Below are 20,309 nucleotides of genomic sequence, written 5' to 3' on the forward strand. Positions count from 1 at the left end.
CTTGCAATATGTAAATACGAGGACCTGGAGGAAGGAAGAGAAATTTAATCCATGATATAGTAAGTCAAGGAAATCTTGTTACTCCACAGCATATCTTAGAAAAAGTGAAAGAATATTAAATAGAGCTTTAAACATAACAAAAATAAACTTAATTTCATTTTTTTGTTATCAAGAGACACTCTGGAAAAACAAAGTAGCTGTAATCCTTATTCAGAGAAAATATTAAGACAGACTCTGCACAGCAGAAACAAATCCAGCAAGCAACAATTGGAAATTCAAAATTCACCATAGAAGTGCTGAGAATCACTGGCTTTACAACAGTCAAGAAAATCAGCACATCAGAGATAAGTCTCATGTATTATATTCACAACCTACATGTCCCAGCAAAATGTTACTTCTCAAAGCAATTGAAGAATGTGCTGCTATCGGAATACTTTATGGCTGCAAGGTAATAGACAGCATTAGATCTTCTACAGAAAGAAGATACAATTATCTATAATGAGCAAGATTTAAGCTGATCATTTAAAGTTAAGTTTGCAAACATGTACAGCAAGGGTTTGACATTTCAAGAGTACTCCTTTAGAGAAGTAAGCATAGCTAATAATTTGTGTGGGCATCAGGTAGCATCACATCTTCTCAGAACAGTTATGTGAATATTGATTTGTAAAATATTGCTGCAATCTTATCATGGGAAACGTCGCTGGTGTGGACCCCATACTGACAACATCCATAGAATGAAATCCAGGTCTAAGTGAAAATTAGAAAACTGGCGTTTTGCTGTTTACAGAAGAAATATACTGTCATCACCTCCGCTGCAAGTGAAACTTGTGCCCTGTAACCAGCACCTAGCAATGAGAGTGACAGAAAGGGAGGGGAAGCTGTCGTGCCAGTTGTACTGCACAATGATGGGATGGGTGCTGTCAGTCAGGATTACAAGAGATATGTTAACAAAATCGTTCATAGCTAGAAAATGTCTTTTATCTCCTCAGAGGCCCAGTTACTATATTGGGAATACTTAGCTTAAAAATGATGATGAAATTTCAAGATGCAAATCCTTAAGACATGTGTTAGAGTCCCTCTTGCAAAGAAGACCACCATCATCTGATAGTGATCCAAATAGGAAAAGTGCAGTGAACACATTGAACAGTTCTGTTAGAGTTGATGGATTTACTCACACAAATTTAATCAACAAGAAAGGTTAAGCACCTGGCAGGGGCAAGTCAAAGCCACAAATAGCTACATACTGTGTCTTTCCCCCACAAGTGAGCAAGCAGAAGAGACTACACCTATTGCTTTGAAATTACTAATTCTTGCATGCTTCATGAAGTTGTGCTTTGACTAGTATTGGAATGGACCTTGACATTCAGCCCCTTGAGTTTACTTGACCAAGCACATAAACCACGAGTCTCAAACACAGAGACCACACCAGATGATATGAGGAGGAGCCATCGTAGCTTGTCTTAACAGTTAGTAACAACAGAGTGGAAATGTAACTGGAGATACTACTTGTTCCAAAACAGAGAACAGGACAAACACCAGGTAGAAAAAGTTAACATTAACAATTCATAGGCAAGCATTTATTTTTAAATCTCATTATAAATGAAGGATTACAACCAGCTTCTGAAGAGGCAGAAACTACAGCAGAATGTAAAATTATCCACTTGGAAGAAACAAAGCAAAGGATGTTTTAAGCTTATAACACAGCTTCTGTATAGTGACAACACAATAATGCAACAGGTTTGCTCATCCTTAGCTATCGCTTAAGGGAGCTCTGAAAACCATAGAAGCCAGGAAAGACATTGGGGCCATCTGTTGGCAGATCTAGAAGACAGCATTAGCTTAGACAGAAAAGGGTATTTACAAATACTTTCCTCCCAACGAGAATTTAGTTCCTGCAGATGCAGATGGCATAAGCCCAGAAAACCATCCTCACTTGGCTTAGACAAGGTCCTTGGGTTTTTTTTTCAAGTCGATTGTGTCACTATTTTAATGCAGACAGATGGCTAAGAAGAACTGCAGGTATCCCTTCAGCCCTATTTTATAGGTGGGGTTTTTTTTTTTCCATTTTACCCTTTACTACTTCATTAACCACATATTTTCCACCCAGAAGTCACACTTAAATTATTAAGTTAATGGAAACATATTCTGCTTGTTCAAAAGACAGAGATCCAAAGAATTAGGGCAGTACATGAAAATGAAGCTAAAAACCTTTACTAAATCAACCAAACACTTCTCCCTTTATTTGCAAAGATAACCAAGTGACATAAATCTTTAGGTCAAATGAACAAACTACCCCTTCTAAACCCAAATTTGCTTGTTTAAATTATGGGAGAGGAGAGGAAAACTAGGTTATTTGCAACTCATAAGTGGTCAGAGGGCAAGTGTGAACTCGAGTGTTTACAGTAATTGTGAATGCTCCAACCAACGCTTGCCAGGAACCAGTAAGTTTCTCACCTCAAATTTCTCCAAATTAATTCCCTACCCAGCAGACTATTTATTAACTAACAAGCATACAAGCAGCTGTGCTTAACCTTTAACAAAAAGAAGACACTCAAGAAGTTTAACCCACCTCAGAAACAAGAGAAGTAACAGCCAGCATTACCGAAAAAAGAATGGTGATTCATTTCTAAGCTTTCAAATCAGCACTTGGGAAGATGGATTGCTTTGACTCATGGCCAGTTTCAATATTCTGAAGTTCTACATTTGTAACCATTACATTGCTTCATATTTCTCTTAATCCACCTCCTTAATACTACCCATAAGAAGGAGGCCGCTTACACCATTCCTGTACCACTTGGCTTTAACATTGGAGAGTCAACATCAAAACTACAACTCAAAGCAGTCTCATCTGCAGCTCTGAGCAACCTGATCTAGTTAAAGACGTCCCTGATCATCGCAGGCAGGTTGGACTAGATGACCTTTAAAGGTCTCTTCCAGCCCAACACATTCTATGATTCTATGCATCCAGATCAACCTGCTTGTTTCTGTCAGCAGACCTCATTTCTCCAACAAAATGGATATTACACGCAGAGCTAAGTCATCTGCCACACAAAAATCACGAGGTCTGGACAGACCTTGGACCAACAGATGCATTCATTCACTGTGAAGCAGCTGGCAGGGTCAATACTGTCCATCCAGTGCCTTTTGCTCAGGGCAGACTGGGAGTATCTGTGCAGCAGCACAACTTCCCTCCTGTACCAAAAGGCAGAAGGGGAGATGTTTCTCCCACGTATATATGGGACCCAACACTCAACTGTGATACATACCAATCAGGTACCAAAAAGGAAGGAACTACACAGCTGAAGAGGTCAGACACCTGAAAAAACACCTAAAAGGTGTTCTGAGGTTGGCCATCACGTGCTCACAAAGCCACAAAATCTTCCAACCTCCTCATGTGTCATGAAGTAATAACAAAGCAATAAAGAGGAAGAACAGCCTCCCTGGCTCAGAAGGAATTATCGAGAAGCTGTTACACTGTTAAGTATAACAAACAGGAAAAGTCCAGCACAGCAGGCCAGTCATGGGTGAAGCCTTTATGACTTCCCTCCCACACAACTGTCTAACTAAACAGTCCGTGGAACAGGAGGTAACCAAAATTGGTCCCAGTGCTCCTTCTCTCTTTCTTCAGACTAAGTAGATGCTCTGCATAGATGCAATTACTTCTTTCCTCAGAACACAGACAACTCTCTGGCTGCTTCTAACTTCAAGCATAACAAGGAGAATCTTCCCCGAGCTACCTCCCATCCACTCCTTTGTAATAGCACAGCTGTTGCCACAGTCCTCGATTGTCCTGTGCCAAAATCCACAGTGGCAGCAACGCCACACCATGAACTGCCCCATCATCTCCCTTGTCAACGCAAAAGAAACACAGGCACAACCAAGACCTGAAATACTGCACCGAGAAACAATGATTTTCTTTTTTTCCCCCTCTCCATAATGGATTTAAGACTCTGCACTAACTAGTTTAGGACTGTGCTGCATCTGGAGTCCCCAACACAAGGAGGACATGGACCTGTGGGAGCAGGTCCAGAGGAGGCCACAAAGATGATCAGAGGGCTGGAGCAGCTCTGCTGTGAGGACAGGCTGAGGGAGCTGGGGCTGTTCATCCTGCAGAAGAGATGGCTCTGAGGTGACCTTATAGCAGCCTGCCAGTACCTGAAGGGGGCCACAGCAAAGCTGGGGAGGGACTGTTTATACAGGCATGTGGTGATAGGACACAGGGCAATGGATTTAGACTAGAGCAGGGTAGCTTTCATTAGGTACCAGGAAGAAATTCTTCATTGTGAGGGTGGTGAGACACTGGAATAGAGAAGTTGTAGAAGCCCCCTCCCTGGAAGTGTCCGAGGCCAGGCTGGACGGGGCTTTGAGCAACCTGGTCTGGTGGGAGGTGTCCCTGCCCATGGCAGGGGGTTGGAACTAGATGATCTATAAGGTCCCTTCCAACTCAAACCGTTTTATGATTTTTAATTGCCACATAAGAGCTAGTTGTGTGAGTAACTCACTATTTTACTGTAAAAATGAAATCCCTATGCAGCAGAACTGTTGATTGGGCAATTTCCCACCAGTTTAGAATATTAAGAGTGCAACAGGTTACATTTTGTACTTTAACTAATTGGAAGTTTTACCTTTAACGACCACAGAAAATAAACATGACTGCTGTTTGCTACTGGAAGAGCTGCATTTATTTTAATTTATTATTTTAACTCAGCATTAAGTTCATCCACACTAGAACTTTTCTTGAGAACCATTTTGATTTCAGCAAGTTAATAACTATTAGTAGTAAACAGTGACAATCCTTCAGAATCATTTGAAACAGCACAATACACTTAATTTTAATGACTGATAATGTTGTTTATTATCTTTCTTAAATAAGAAAAAAGGGAAAACTCAATTAACTTTAATTAAATTCAGGGTATTAGACCCTAACAGCTAATGAAAATAATTTATTTTTATAATTAATGAAGTCTGAGAGAATTACACTTTATTTCACTATGGGAGGAGGGTGGCAGCTACAATTCTTTCCCATTACACACATGGAAAAACATTACTGGCTCTGGAAAGAATGAGAAAGAAAGAATCACCTATTAAACAAAACTGGAAGAGAAATACTTCTTCCAGAAACAGAAGAATTGACAGGGCTATTTTGAAGAAGGGGAAAAAAAAAAGCCAAAATGACAATATATATAAAGCTTGGTATTTTCAGCTTTGATAAAATACATTTATCAATTCCATAGAAGGTTTCCTACAGCTTAGGAAACTGATCTAGAAACATACAGGCTATATGAAATATACTTGCATGCAGAAAAACCCCATTTTCTTCCCAATAGATTCATGGCAATCCATCATTACTATTTCTCACTCACTGCCTCACAGAGAAAAATGTTACCAAACCCCATGACCAACAGTTCTCCAGAAAGACCAAACCCTCACATCATGTTGGCTGGAGCAACTTAGTCTTAACCCACTTGGACACGGACTATTAAGGCAGCCTACATTTACTGGCTACTAGGGAGCGCAGCAACTTCTCCGGAATGCTGTAAGCCATGTAACAAGAACAAAGGAGATAATCTGCATAACCTCCTTCTATAAATGAGGAACTGAGGTTCAGAGACAGCAAAACAACTTTCTCAGAGTTGCACTAGAAGTTTAGCAGCTGGAAACAAAGATACACACACATAAACTACAACCGTAAGACCACTCTCTTTGCCATATTTGAATCACCTTGAAAAGAGGGGTAACTTTGGGATCACTCTGAAGCCCCACCTAGATAAACAAGTCTTGATTAATGAGCACCTCGACACAAATGGATGAATTAAAACCACGGCAGAAGTAACCTCCCATTTCAGCTCAATAATTACAAACATTAAAAGACAACACTAAAATGAATTCACACACAGGACTGGAAAAAAGCACACGTGTCTGCCCACCCCACTGCCTACCCAACAGCTGGAGCTCAGCTTTCCAGCCCACAGACAGCCCCATCGCTTTCTCAGAGAGGGCTGTACCCGTGTCAGCAAGTAGCACCTGCCACGCTACCAACCTTGGACAGCCAGAACATGTTCACTCTTTTTGTCAGTAGCAGCACTCATTTAAATTTTTACTCATTTATCTTCAAAAATCTTTGCAATGAAAAACCACGTTATTAGCACATCACTGCTTCCTCTAAATCTCACAATAAGTATCAGACATAATGCTGGAAATCATACCTCTGTGAGAACTTGTCGATGCAGATTGAGATATTAAAAAAAAGTGTCAGTCATGACAGTATTTCTTATAAATTCTCAGAAAATCATGGAAGGATAACTTGTAAACAGTGCTTTCACAAAGAGGAATATACAGGACTTAAGATGAGAGGCAACAAGATATCTATCCTTTAAAGCTCTTGAGTCTTGCGAGGACAACGTTTCATTTTCTCCTCACTAATTCCATATCAACAGCATCAAATTAGATATTTCAACTCAGCTCAACTGCCACTTCCATTTAAAAAGGTCTCTTGCAGCAGGGGAGGCTTATTAGAATGCCTTTGAAAGGGGACACAGTTATTTATCAAGAACAGCCTTTGTCTCAACAAATAGAAGTGCTGAATAAATGTCAGGATGCTTACAGGCAAATCAATTCTACTGCTATAGGCAGTTTATTAACCACACAGTATTTCTATATTATGATTTAGCACAAAGTACATTTAAATTGCCAGACTACAAACTCTTTGAAATGACCTCTCAGAAAAGAGTTGCCGTATTAGTGCACCTGATGAGTTTGAATGGAAGCGTTCAACTTACCCTGTCTGCATGCAGCTCCTACATAGCAACAGGGAAGGACACCCCTTGCAAAGAGCAAAGTCATGAAGTTCTACTACAGCAGGAACTTGCTGAGATAACAGCAAAATGAGTGACAGCTGTCATTTCAAGAATAACATTGATCCTACATAAAAGTGAAGTCTACCAAGAACATCCCAACTCTGTCCTAGTTCTCCTTTCTCCACTGAGGACAGCACGCTCAGGGCACAGGGCTCGGCATGGAAATCTCGGGGTACAGCATTTCATTCCTCTTGAGCCAGTATTTGCAGCAGATGGAAGATCTCAAAGACCATGAAATAGTTAACCTCAATTAAGTTAGCACAGCATTATCTTCGCGTAGATAATTTAGATCATGCCCTAGCTGAGTTACCAGATCAAGAACACAGGGATGTGAAATACTTGGCTAAACTCCTGTGACAAGTCAGAGACATAAGGGCCATATAAGGCCAAAACATTTGAATGTTTATCACTTCCTAGAACTCACAGGTATAACTGACACTGTAGTACATTGAGTTTCTCAGGTATAACCATCTTTGATCATTCCAATAGTCATTTCTTTATGAAATCGGAGAATCAGGTTGGAAATTCCCCAATAAACCTAGAAGAAAAAGATCAAGATGAGATTTCCCTCCCCAGAAATAGGATATAATGAAGTAACTGGTTTCCAGGATATTTTTAATGAAACAGAGGTTTAAAAAGGTACTGTAAGTTGAACTAAGAGATGATGGTCCTACCTTGATGGAAGCAACATGGAGCAAAGTCTCTCCTTTGTAATTTCTTCTGGCAATCGTGTTACCACCAGGGGACTTCGACACAGAAGGACTCTGCGGGATTCCTACTCCATTCCAAGTCTTAGACTTGGATGGAGTGAAGGGAGATTTTGAAAGTGAAGGACTGTTTATTGCTTGAAAGGCTGCAGAGCTTCTTGTCTCCATGACAGTGTTAGTGACTTTCGATACAGAGGAAGAAATCTGAACTGGTGTCTTGTGTTCGGCTGCTGGGGAAATTGGGCAACCCTGAGGCAGCTCCTCTAAGCCATCTGCCTGCCTCTCTGACTTCCCAATACTGCTCCTCTCAGCTACTCTTGGTCTTTTAGCCTGTGAGGTAACTGGAAGTCTGGACTGCTCCCTTCCACGTTTTAAAGGCGTCATTTCATTTTCTATCAATAGTGATGCCTCTGTACCACATTTTTTTTCCTTACTGACTTGTGCAGGGCATGCAACCTCCTTGTTATCCTTCTTGTCTGGGCATTTCACCTGTGGCCGTATTTCCACATTTTCTGTATTTTCACTGGAGTCAGCTTCCTTTACAGACTCCTGCTACAGAGCTATTTGGTTCCTGAGTCCAGATGACCACTGGTTCACTGCAGATGGTCACAGACTTTTCCTTGGGAGTCTTCTCCTCAACCCCTCCTTTCTGCTCAGGCTTCTCTAAGTTCCACACTTTGTTAATGTCTGCTAGACGTTTCCTCTTCATCTTCCTGCTCTGTGTTCGTGCTGGCTTTTTTGTTGGGTTGGGGGGCTTTTCATGAGGAGGGGAAGGGAAGAAATCATAAACTGAAGATGTGTCTTGACAAAGGCTATTGCTTTCAGGCTCAGGCTGTCTCTCCTTGTTCAGGACACACCGGATCTTTCTACTTCTAGGGCTGAACCACATTTTTATCTGTTCCTTTTTACTCTTTTTTCCAAAATCTGAGTCAGCTGGTGTGGACACATCTTCGGTGGAATCTAAGTGCATCAAGGAATAGGAAAAATAATTTATAAAGTACTCTTCAGTAGAACATTGCAAAGAAAATAGATCAAAATTACAACTGTAATGACTGATGAAGTGTTAGTAAAAACAACTTATGAGCACCTCGACTCCTTCTGAAGAGACACATGCAATGGCTTTAAAACTGGCAAGGTCACACACCACTCTGGAGTTTAGGGGTCCCAGTGCAGCTAAAGCTGTGCCCTATGCGAGGAAGCACCCCAATAGAGAAATTTCCTCAAAAGCCACAACACAACACATTCACAGAAGATTTCTGACCAGATTCTAGGGAGGAGAGAAGCTGGTTTTCTCACTGTGTTTTCCTTGGAAGTTTGTTAAACAAAGTAGTCTGTGCATACATAAAAGAGCCCAGAAGCAATTACCTAAGAAGATATTCCAGTTCATCTGAACAGAAATATTAACTACAAGCAAGCAAAAAAATAACATTCTTATAAAAATGTTGAATATTCCTGAGGAATTTTGACTGATTCCACAAATACAGCAGATAAATCAGAGGAATATACAGGAAATCTGTAAATAATTGTGTCCTGTCATTTGATCCTTTACTCCTTGGTAGTAAATAATTCCAAGGAAGCTAAACGTTTCCATGATCTCAAACATTGCTTTAAAAACATGCAGTGGATCAATTTTACAAGTCACATCATACAGCATATTTGAAATCAATAACAGAGGTGACAGGAATATCCTGTACTCCCAGAGCATGAAATAATAGCAGAGATCAAATGCTATACATGGTGTCCTCAATGGCTTAAGAATAAATTAAGATGCACAGTGACCTCTAAGTTAAACAATAATTTAATTTGACAGCTCTTTCAAAGAATTTTTTTTACAGATTTCTTTTTGGAAACATAAGTTATTTTAAGTTACTTGGACAGGTCCTCCAAAGCAAAGGCACAGCTCATTCCTTCTGTTCCCTGCAACCTCAGGGATTATCATTCACAAAAGTCTTGGTGATTTACAGCAATCAATCACAAAGCCAGTATTAATTTTGCCTAGTGAGGCAAGTAGGATATTATCATTGTACAGAACTAAAACCAAGATTAGTGGGGATTTTTTCCTAAACTTTAAATAATCTATACAATGTCTCAATTATCGATAGACGCTCTAACTTTATTTCAGTGTATTAACTCTCTATGGATCATTTGTCTTCTCAAAACATTCTATTTTTGGTGTTAGTAAGTATAGCCTGTTTTCCACAGCAAACTGTGATAAACTCACAAATAATAGACAAATTAAACCCAATCCCTAAGCCAAAGTAAGTTTGAAATTTCACTTAAAGCAGAGCTGTATAGCTAGTAATTCAACACCAAAATAGACACTTGCAATTTTCTTTTAAAGCAATATTTCAAGGCTAAATGTTTCCTTAATCTTGATTTAAATTACTCTACTTACCCCTTGAATTAAAATATGCTATATATTAGGAAATTTAGCTAGAGGAATTTAGGTAAGGCATCAGACCAAAATTGTCTTTAAGAATACAGCTTGAGGCTAGCTAATCAATCATTTAGGTATCTAAAGATAATCATAAAGTAGAGAACTACAGCTATTTAGTTTTCCTGTAGGGCTGGGCTCGGTGCAAACAGGAAGTAAAGCACTGAAATTGAGACTGAAATCTTATAACAAACTAGCCTTCAGAAAGATATCACATTGAATTTTATGCTGACAATAACATCTAAAAGAGGGAAGAGCTTGATTACAAACAGATGCAAAATATAACAGGCAGTTACTATTTACTTGTCCTGCTTTCACTGTTTACTCAACTAGCAGATTTCCTTCTAAAATATTTACCTTAATAGAACTATCAGTCATCTCCAAGTAAAAAGCAAGAATAAAATCAGCATGCAAAAGTAATTTGTGTGACAATTTCCTGCTGGCCAGAATCCTTTTTGATGTGTATAGCACAGTAAGACTTTAAAGTCCAAGTGACAAATTCAATCAAAGGCACTGTCCTTCAGAAGTACGATCTAAAGCAGCATAACACAATTAAGAGTTTATACTGGAAGCTACGTACATGCAACATCTGGCAGCAAGAAAGCTTGTGAGAAATCAACCACAAGGGTTCTTAAACTGATCTGTTCATTACTGGTTGCTCAGCGGGGACCTACCAGTCAGGTTATTAAAAACCTGCTGAAAATACATCAAATAAATACTTTCCCAGGATTACCTTTCCTCACATGCAACTACTTTAGACGTAAAAGAGTACACTACGTGTTTTAGAACAGGGAGGCACTCACGGAACACGATGAAAAGGCCACATACACTGTGAGAGAGGCCAGCTGTGAACACCCAGGCAATTCTTCTCCAGAGCCTACTGGGGAAGAAACTGCAACTTGGGCCAGGGTGTGAGCTGTCTCTCAGCCATTCTTCAGTAACTCCACACTCTGTAGCTAACATCACCTTTACCTGAACAGTTCTGTGCAGCACCTGCAAAAATCGTTATTCTTAGACCCTGCTGCCCCTTTCCTCCATTGCCAAAGTATACAAGGTAGGGAATAAAAATAAGAACAAATGGCCAATCTATCCTCCCTGCAAATCTAATCCCCTTGATGGAACCAGAGCTGTGAGAGGGAGAGAGAGAGAAAAGTCACAATGCTGAGAAATTGAAAGAAAGTTCTTATGGTGTAATATGAAAATATTCATTTATATAAAGAGGACATTCTCTGGTAGCTAATTACATTCCATTAAACCACCTTCAGAGAAGACTGCTCATAGAAGAATTGATCCAAAGGAATTGTTTGCTGTCTCCAACTTGGAAGCCAGAGCTTGCATCTCAACAGGAATGAAAAAAAAATATTATGTATAATTAAGATCTAATTGGCTTTTTAATACACAAGTATCCTCCCAAAATTTTTAGAGCTGCATTGAGACAAAGTAAATCAGTAAAGCATGCCTTACTAATTCTAGATTTTAAATGCCTGCAATAGTGTAAATACTATCCACAGTATTAGTGGACAGTATTACAGTATTAGAATCCGGCTGTAATAAAGGCAGTAAATGTACTCTCCATTACCTATTAAACGTAACATTCACATACACAATATACTAACCGAGTTCTTTCTAAATTAGACTTACTTGTGCATAGTAAGTACAACTTAACGCTGACATTTACTAGAGCTGAATTTAAGTGTTAAAAGTGGTGCAAGCAGACAAAAATATTAGGAGATACACAGTGCCTTGCTACTAGAGAGCTACATCTCCAAGTTCTGCTGTAGTACAATAACAGGCTACAGCAGGAAAAAAAAAAAAGGAGCAATTAGAAAATGTAGTTTAGCTATCATTAATCTGCATCAAAGGAATATAATGATGCACATTGTGTGCCTTTCAAATTATTCTCTATTATGGGTTTCAGAACAGAAGTTGAGAAATCTCTTTGACAAAATAGTCCCTTATTAAAAATCAAAGGGAAGTGCTTTGGTACCATCTGTGCAACATTAGTGCCTTCACTGAAGAATGATTATTTTGCAAGTTAAGTGTTCAACATGGAGGGGGAAAGGGAGAAATTCCAGCTATTCAAAAAACTCATCTTTAGCTACTATGAAAAATGTCATAGCATACATGAAATGCAGTGTAATCTGTTACAACAAGCATTCAGCATCTTCCCCTCCACATCAGTAAATATGAAACTACATTATCATACCATAAAGGCTAATCAGAAGTTAATCTCTTCTACTGTCCACCAGCATCAACATGAGCTTAAGAAGCTTTGACCAACACCTGCAAAGTCTAACTCTGTAGAAGCAGAAAGGAAGGCTTTCTATTTGACTGTGGTAGAGCGAAGCAGATTACTTTACAAAGAATACAGTAAAGTCATCTATAAAGAGTTGTGAAACTTTAAGACAATCTCTTCTCATTAAAGAATATCACACAGAAAAATACACTGAAGCATTTAGCAATTCTTTTTCAAAATCATTACTGCTAATCAACCTTCTTCATCTCTAGTATACTATACACACTACATCCATGATTCAGCAAGTTCTTACTAAACCGTCTACAAAGTCTATCATCGCACCACTTCCAGTTCTCAAGATGTCTTGGGCTCTATAACACTAAAGCTAAAGATTTTGAGGTGCAGATGCCCCATCCCATTCCTGTTAGGTACAGCACTGGGCAGGAAAAAGGTCAGACAGCTCTCCTCACCTTGCCACAGACTAAGGATAACAACTGTAAAGTGAATTGAGACTCGGTATTTGCTACCTATAGTTTGCGTTTTCTAGCCAGTTTCTGGTCCATCATTTCCCAATTCCCCTTTAGTCAGAATAGCAGCACTATTCTAGTACTTAGGAACAGCAGTACTATTCTGTAGCGTAGCTGTTTTGTGCAGTCTTTCCTCACTCCCTTGTTGATGCTGCTGCTTAGAACACACTATCTGGCAAACAGCTGTGCTTACCCCAGTGGAGTACAAAGCGAGATCCCCCTCACATCTACTGTGGAACCTCAGGGTACAGGAATTTTGGCACTTGAAATATTGAATATGAGAGTTTAGCCCTATCCTTTTCAGTCATGGTAGCTCTGTGGGGGTTTAAGACAAGGCACACAATTTCTGGCATTCACTAGGTCTGTCATAGATGAAAAAAATCAGTAGAATGACACATTTCCATTAGAGACTTCAGTGTCAACAAGGATCTTACATAGAAGCCTTGAGACAAGTCTCAAAGCAAGGCATAGAAAACAAATATGTCAAAGGGATAGAAAACAAATATAAAGAAATATTTCTTTTTTCAACTGCTTCTCTTCCTTTCCTCCACAGAAAGATTGATTTTCTTTTTTCCCCAGTCTGTTTCCTTTACTGGAACATAAAATATAGTTTCTGACCTTCTAACAAAAAAGAAAATACCATTGACAGGAACGTGGCAGAAGTACAGTGTCATAAGAACATAAAAGCAACTCCTTAACAATAGAAGCCCTGATTCTCCAAACTCAAACACATTTCACATGGTAAACATCAAGTTCAAGGCACGCATCTATGGGAGGTGACAGATTTGCCAGAGATGAGAGACAAAACACCTTAAAACTACTTTTCATCACTTGTAATCTTTGCTGTAATCTCCAACATTTCATAACTTCACCTCCAAATAAAACACTCCTCTAAACTTAAATTTTATATCTGCTTTTAAATCAGAACAAGGAATGATAAAAAGAACTTTGTTCTGTAGTTTAGCCACACCACGCAAACTTTATTTTAGAAGAACTATGAGATTAAATGTATCATTCAACTTCTAGTATAGTTAAACAACAGCCTAATTTTAAAGAGTTAAACCATCTGTAAGAATTCTCCAAAAGCTCTAAAGAGTATCAATAATACCACAGTGTTGTATTTTACATGTGTTATTTATAGCATCAAAAATAGCTCCTCTCAGAGATTCTCTTCCAGCTATGTTTTTAAAAGCCTTCACCACTTAAAGTGTTGCCCTGGAATCCTATTTAGGCCATCATCTATATTTTCTATGCTCCAGAAGATTTAATCACTATAGGATTTTATACTTGTATAAAATATACTCCTTTACAGTTGGACATAGGCTTCCAGTATCCTCACTTAAATGCATTTTGAAGTCACTGAAGAGGTATCCCATAAATGAACATGAAGGTGCTGATGGGATTAGACTTGGAAAAAGAATCTTTAATTTAGACAAACATGTTACGAAGTAACAATGAAGGAAGAATTACCTTTTCTGTATCTGACAGCTAAATGAATATTTTCTAAAACTTGGTATTACATAAAATGTTCTTCTCTGAGCATGCAAAATGAGACATATATTCATCTACGCTTATTTCACTTCATTTTTTTCCTACTTAGACAATCAGCCTACAATTTGATAGAGAGATGAATTCCCAGAGTATGATCTCTGCAATCTTCTAGGACAGTCAACAATGACAAAATTCCACTGTAGCAGACTAGCTAATCGTTAGGGACCAGAAAATAACTCGCATCCTTCCTCTTTTAGGCAAGGAACACCTATAATTTTTTCAATGTGCAAAAACTCTGAACTGAAAATTACTGAGACAGTATGCACGTCTTGGTGCATAAACACACAAGAGGCAAGAGAATATATGTATTAATCCTCTAACAGCGCCTCCCTAAAAAAGTGTACACTGCAGAATACTACACATTTGTGCTCGAAGGGCACCTGTGCCCCTGGTTTGTGCAACTAACTGCCACGTGACTTCGGGACCTACCCCACTTACATCTAATTTTGGAAGACAGATTCTAATGAATTATGGACTAAACCGTTCATGCAGATTTCTTCGTAAAACAGATTCAAAGAAGGAGCAATCCATACCGACAGTTCTCTTCAAATCAAATTTTCCAAACATGATTTGGAACAGCCTTTCAGAATCTTAAATAGGGCTGCAATGCTCATTCTTGATAAAGCCTACGAAATGAAACAAAGCAGTCCCAATTCAGCGGTTCTCAGAGACCCAGGTTTGCTCTTACCTGAGGTGTCCACACCCAGCAGATGCCGCAGTTTGCTGCAAAGCTGAATCATGTTATCCAGCTGCCGGTTTATCTGTGCATCTTTAACCCAGGCTGGCACATGGCACACTGGGCATTCTTTGCCAACACAGTCACCCACACAAGATCTGAAAGGCAAATGTAAAAATCCGTTATCCAGCATAAGTTATCTACTGTGCTCACTATCAACCTTTTCACAGCCAAGCGCTCAGCAAGAATCTTGTATTTCAGCAGTGATAAACCACTATGGTAAAGCCCACACAAGTTAGTCACAAATGCAGGACAGGACATATTTATCACAGCAAGTGGCAAGCTGTAATTAAGCAAGCCAAGTCCAGAGCTTTGTCAGGACACTCTCATGAAAGATGCAGTATCCTGTGGCTCCCACCGATTCACAACCTGATCCAAATTTTCAAGGTCTACTAAAGCTGCATTGCTCTTTGTCTCCAGATAACAATTAGGCTCCAACAGTTAAAAACGACACATTCTCTTATACCTCAGCTAAAGGAAGGGCTACTCTACTGCAGCTTTCTATTTTTAAACAAATGACAGAATGCCAACCCATAGTAAACTATCATTTACTATCATTTCCACTTTTTCCTATTTAATATCTTGTTGATATTGTGAAGTTCCACCTGTCTGAACATTCTTCTACAAGCAGTCCCATGAGGATCTGCAGGCATTCAGAGTATTCCATCACTTTTCTCTTTCAGATTGTTTACATCAGGAGATGATCAAGGCAGGCTGGGTGGGGAAGCATACTTACTCGGTGTAAGCCATTTAATACTCATAGCTTCTTAGTCAGACTACTCTCCCCATCAAAGTCTAAACATCTTTCATTCATTTGATTAGTCCACTAAGAGAATCTTATGATTTGCCATCTGAACTGCAACACTCAAGGGCCACTGCTACTTCTCAACTTCAATCTATCCTATTAAATACAGGTTATAGTCCCACATACCCAAGACTGAATTAATTTCAAAAGTCTCCATTACCTTACCATCACGTAGCACACACAACTCTAGCCAAAAGCATAAAATTATATGTGAGCAGATCACATCAAGCATTTAGAGGAACAGAATGCAAGTAATACCAAGGCACTGCTACCTGGAGACAAAAATCAAAGTCTATGCATCTAGAGTCTATATATATAATCAGTTTGGAAGCCGACAGCCATACCCCACAAAATTAGTAGCTGTCATGGTTCAATCTGACTGGGACAAAAAAACCACATGGTCTCCAGCTCACTTCTCTCCCTATCCCCATTTCCACAGTGATGTGGATGGAGAAAATTTGACTAAAAAGGCTCAAAGGTTTGAGATTAAAGATAGGGAGAGTAATAATCTACCATTTAAGACGACAGGTCAAGAACCAGAGTGACTTGGGGAGAAAAACACAGACTTAATTCACCATCATCATTTATGAAGTAGGATAGTGAGAGAAATACATCCATAAATATGACCAGATCTTAAACACGCTTTGACCTACCTCAGCCCTCCCACCCTTCCAGCTACCTCCTCCCCTCCATCAGAGCAAGGGGGGCAGGGGGTGCAGGGGGGCAGTCCATCTGGCCATTACTCAGTGTCCATGGCAGCTCCTTCTTGAGAAAGAGAGCTCCTTGCAGTCCCTCCTTCATACTGCATGGTGTCCACCTCACAGGAGGCAATTATCTTCCTCCTCGTGAGTCCCTCAGGGCCACAGATTGCTTTGGGCACATCCCCCACGGATACTCAGTCTCCCTCCCTCTCACATGCGGCTCTGCACATACTGCCACATCCTGGACGTTCTTGCTGCCATCGATTCTCTCAACTGGCAGGCAGTCACCTTCCTGCCATCTCAACCACCACAGGCTTCAGGGAAAGCTCCTGCTCCGGCAGCCTTCTCCCTCTGCTTCTCCTCTGGGACTCTTCTCCCCCTCTTTCTTCTCAGGGTGATGTTCCTCTGTTCTCCTCTCACCTGCCCTTCCCCCAACAGGAAAAACTTCCCAAAGGACAGCTCAAAATAAGGCAAAACCAAAAGACAGAAAGAGAACAATGGGGTCGCCTCTTAAATACCTTGAAGGCAGAAGTGCTAACTGGCCTGGCTCTGGCCAGGCAGGTCCAACTCCCACCTGGGGATGGGGAGGTTCTCGAAGCTTCACACAAGCCTATCCCCACTTTCACAAAAACACCCCACCAGACTCAAACTCATGACAGTAGCGTATCAGTTACCAACACCAGAATTATAACTACCAGCACTTTCCTTAAGAGGAGTTATTTTCAGATCTCTCGCTCAAACACCACAGGAGTATCACGCCCTCAGTTAATTCCAAAATGAGAAATTCAGTATGTAGGAATTGCTGCTAGGTGTGTTCTGTGATTTAGCCAGCCAAATGACCCCACAGTTGAGACACTGCTGTGATTGGGAGACTGAAGTAAAATTCCTGGCTTTGACCTATTCTGGATGACAATGACAAATCACTTGGAGCAAAGATTAGAACCAACCAGGGCTCGTTCTTTATGAAAACCGGCCTCAGGTCTCCCATGTCTGTAAAAGGTAGTGCAAAGGAAATGCAGAATGACTTTTATGCCACCACATTTCCTCATTACTTCTAGCTGTTGGGTTTTTATAGTTAATGGATAATGACTGTAACTAACTTAGTAGAGTTACTCAAACAAAACCGCAGAAACTGATCTTAATAAATATCCCTGCTCATAATAAAACCCACACTGAGGGAGAATCCATTATGTGTGACCTGGGGGCCTACAGTAAAGTGTCAGAGAAACTGTGGAAGTGTTCAGGGCCAGGTTGGGTGGGACTTTGAGCAACCTAGTCTAGTGGGAGGTGTGTCAGCCCATGGCAGGGAGGTTGGAACTGGATGATCTCAAAGCATTCTGTGATTCCTGCAGTTCATTACTTTCACGTATTTCACTTCACATACCAGAAGTCAGCTCCAGCAATTCACTCCACTCCTTCCCAGGTACATTAATAAATACCTGTCTGTAGCAATTGATCAGAATCAGTTCGTGTAGAACAACGCATGCCCTACTAAATTTGCTTGTAAACAAATTAATCTAAATTTCCTTAGGCTTATTTAAAAAAATAGACACTATCCAAGACTCAGTCATCAAAGGACACACTGATGATTGAAAGGTCAAGCATACAAAAGAGAACAAATTAGGTATAACAATAACTTGGATCGTGGCAAATAAACTCTTTTTCTAGAGTAAGAAATAGTTGCTAATGAGTGCTTAAACCCCCTATTAGTTATTCTTTCCAGCATCATCAATGCAAACTGCATCACCTTTTGATGCTTTGAAAATTTTTCTTTAAAAAAAAAAATCCCCCCCCAATTTGTTTAAGAAATACTTCGCAAACAGTGGGGTTTTGAAATCTATCATCTAAGACACACTGGTGTTATCCAGAACAAAATCACAAGGTCTTAGATGCCCAACAATTAAATTACATCAAACAACTCTTGCACTAACCTTTAGCAATCCAAGCAAAGAGCACTTTAAGACACATATGAACATATTTATCGGTAACTTGTACAAGCTTCTCAGGGTTATTTTACCAAGTACTCTATGGACAGGTACAACTGGAACAAATAACAACTTTGCTTCCAACAGCAGAATCTTCTACAGCAATTAACGACCAAAGCCGGGAAAGAACTCACAGGTCTGGACAGAAATAAATCATTTGTGTATCTTTTAATACATCCATACTGGGGGGAAGAGATGCTGAGGGTATCTGTCCCATAATCAGTTAGTCCTTAAAAAGCAAGATAATCTTCTGCTAGTATCTTACTCTTCAGGCCTTCAACACTTTCAGCTCCCATTAGAAAGGTGCAGATGAAGACTGAACACACAGCTGGGAAGGAGAACTTTTCCTCTACTTTTATTGACATAGTGACTACAGCATTAGCCAAAAGTAAATATCTAGACTGGCTTACAAGCAGAGACCACATCTCAAGTACTGTGTTCAGTTTTGGGCCCCCCACTACAAGAAGGACATTGAGGTACTAGAGCATGTAGAAAGTAAAGCAACAAAGCTGGTGACGGGTCTAGAGAATAAGTCTCATGAGGAGCAGCTAAGGGGATTGTTTAGCAAAAGCAACCTGAGGAGGGACCTTCCTGCTATCTACAACTACCTTAGATGAGGTTGCAGAGAGGTGGGGATCAGTTTGTACAATCAAGAAACAAGTGATAGGATGAGAGAAAATGGCCTCAAGTTGCACCAAGGGAAGTTTACTTTGACTATTAGGAAGAATTTTTTTACTTTTAAGGGTTACAGGCATTGGAACAGGTTGCCCAGGGCAGTGGTGCAGCTCCCATCCTTGGAGTTATTTAAGAGTCCTGTAGACATAGTGCTTAGGAATGCGGTTTAGTCAAGGACTTGTCAGTGTTAGACTAATGGTTGGACTCAATCACGTTAAAGGTTTTCTCCAATCCAGGTGAGTCTGTGACTAGAAAGCGTCTATCCTCTCCACCGTAACAAGCATAGGATTTTACTAGCTCTGCTACGCAAAGGAACTGTTTAAGATACACGTCTGACCTTTAACTCTGCATGTTTGCATTTGCGTGCCGGGAAGAACAGCGACATACAGGACATCCAGAAGGTTCCACCACTTTCCCCAAATGAGGTTCTGGGGCATGAGCATTTTGGACTCTCTCTGTACCAACGACACAGTGAGTTCTCCCAAGACAAGCCAAGTGACTAACACCTCCTCAGAACTGCCTTGCTAGCAGGATGTTTCTAACCTAACTCAATCTTTTTAAAAAGTATTTAACAGCTTATTTGACAAACTGTAAGTGAAGGTACTCATGCTATTGCAACACTTTCAAAAGGCCTTGAATAGGGGGCCGGTTAGCTCAGTCAGTAGAGCGTAGCGCTAACAACGCTAAGGTCGCAGGTTCGATTCATGTTTGGTCCCCATGTGTTGCCTGATCTAGTTGAGAGGTGGCATCCCTGGTGACAGGGAGGCTGGATTAAAATGATGTCTAAGGTCCCTTCCAGCTTAGGCCATTCTATGAACACAGGATTATTTAAGAGGGGCAGATGTGAAGGAGCAAAGCCACTAGCATAGCAGAAGGCCAAAGCAACGACAACCAGCATCCAGTGCTCTGAAGCAAAGCAAAAACCTCTTGAAAACAGGAAGCACCTGTGCAGGCTACTCTCGTTTGTTTGTTTTGAAGGGAGGAAGAGGAGGCAGTTGGAGATGATGATACAAACTGGAAGCTGGTTTTGCCTGCTACTGGCAGACTCCCTCGGGCGGGAGGTTCCCTTTACACCTCTCCAACACCGCGAAACCT

The 20,309-nt window shown here is 40.2% G+C and overlaps 1 protein-coding gene across 1 annotated transcript in view; it reads right to left on the reverse strand.

Moving 5' to 3' along the window:
• BARD1 (BRCA1 associated RING domain 1) overlaps nucleotides 1-16,021 on the reverse strand; it is a 40,162-nt gene extending 24,141 nt beyond the window's left edge. The window contains 4 exon segments of the mRNA XM_009877083.1: nucleotides 7,532-8,123; nucleotides 8,125-8,524; nucleotides 15,001-15,146; nucleotides 16,014-16,021. Of these exon segments, the coding sequence (XP_009875385.1) occupies nucleotides 7,532-8,123; nucleotides 8,125-8,524; nucleotides 15,001-15,146; nucleotides 16,014-16,021 (1,146 nt within the window).
• Nucleotides 16,022-20,309: the final 4,288 nt, after the last annotated feature.

Source organism: Apaloderma vittatum, unplaced genomic scaffold, assembly GCF_000703405.1.
Source record: "Apaloderma vittatum isolate BGI_N311 unplaced genomic scaffold, ASM70340v1 scaffold489, whole genome shotgun sequence".
Lineage (NCBI taxonomy): Eukaryota > Metazoa > Chordata > Aves > Trogoniformes > Trogonidae > Apaloderma > Apaloderma vittatum.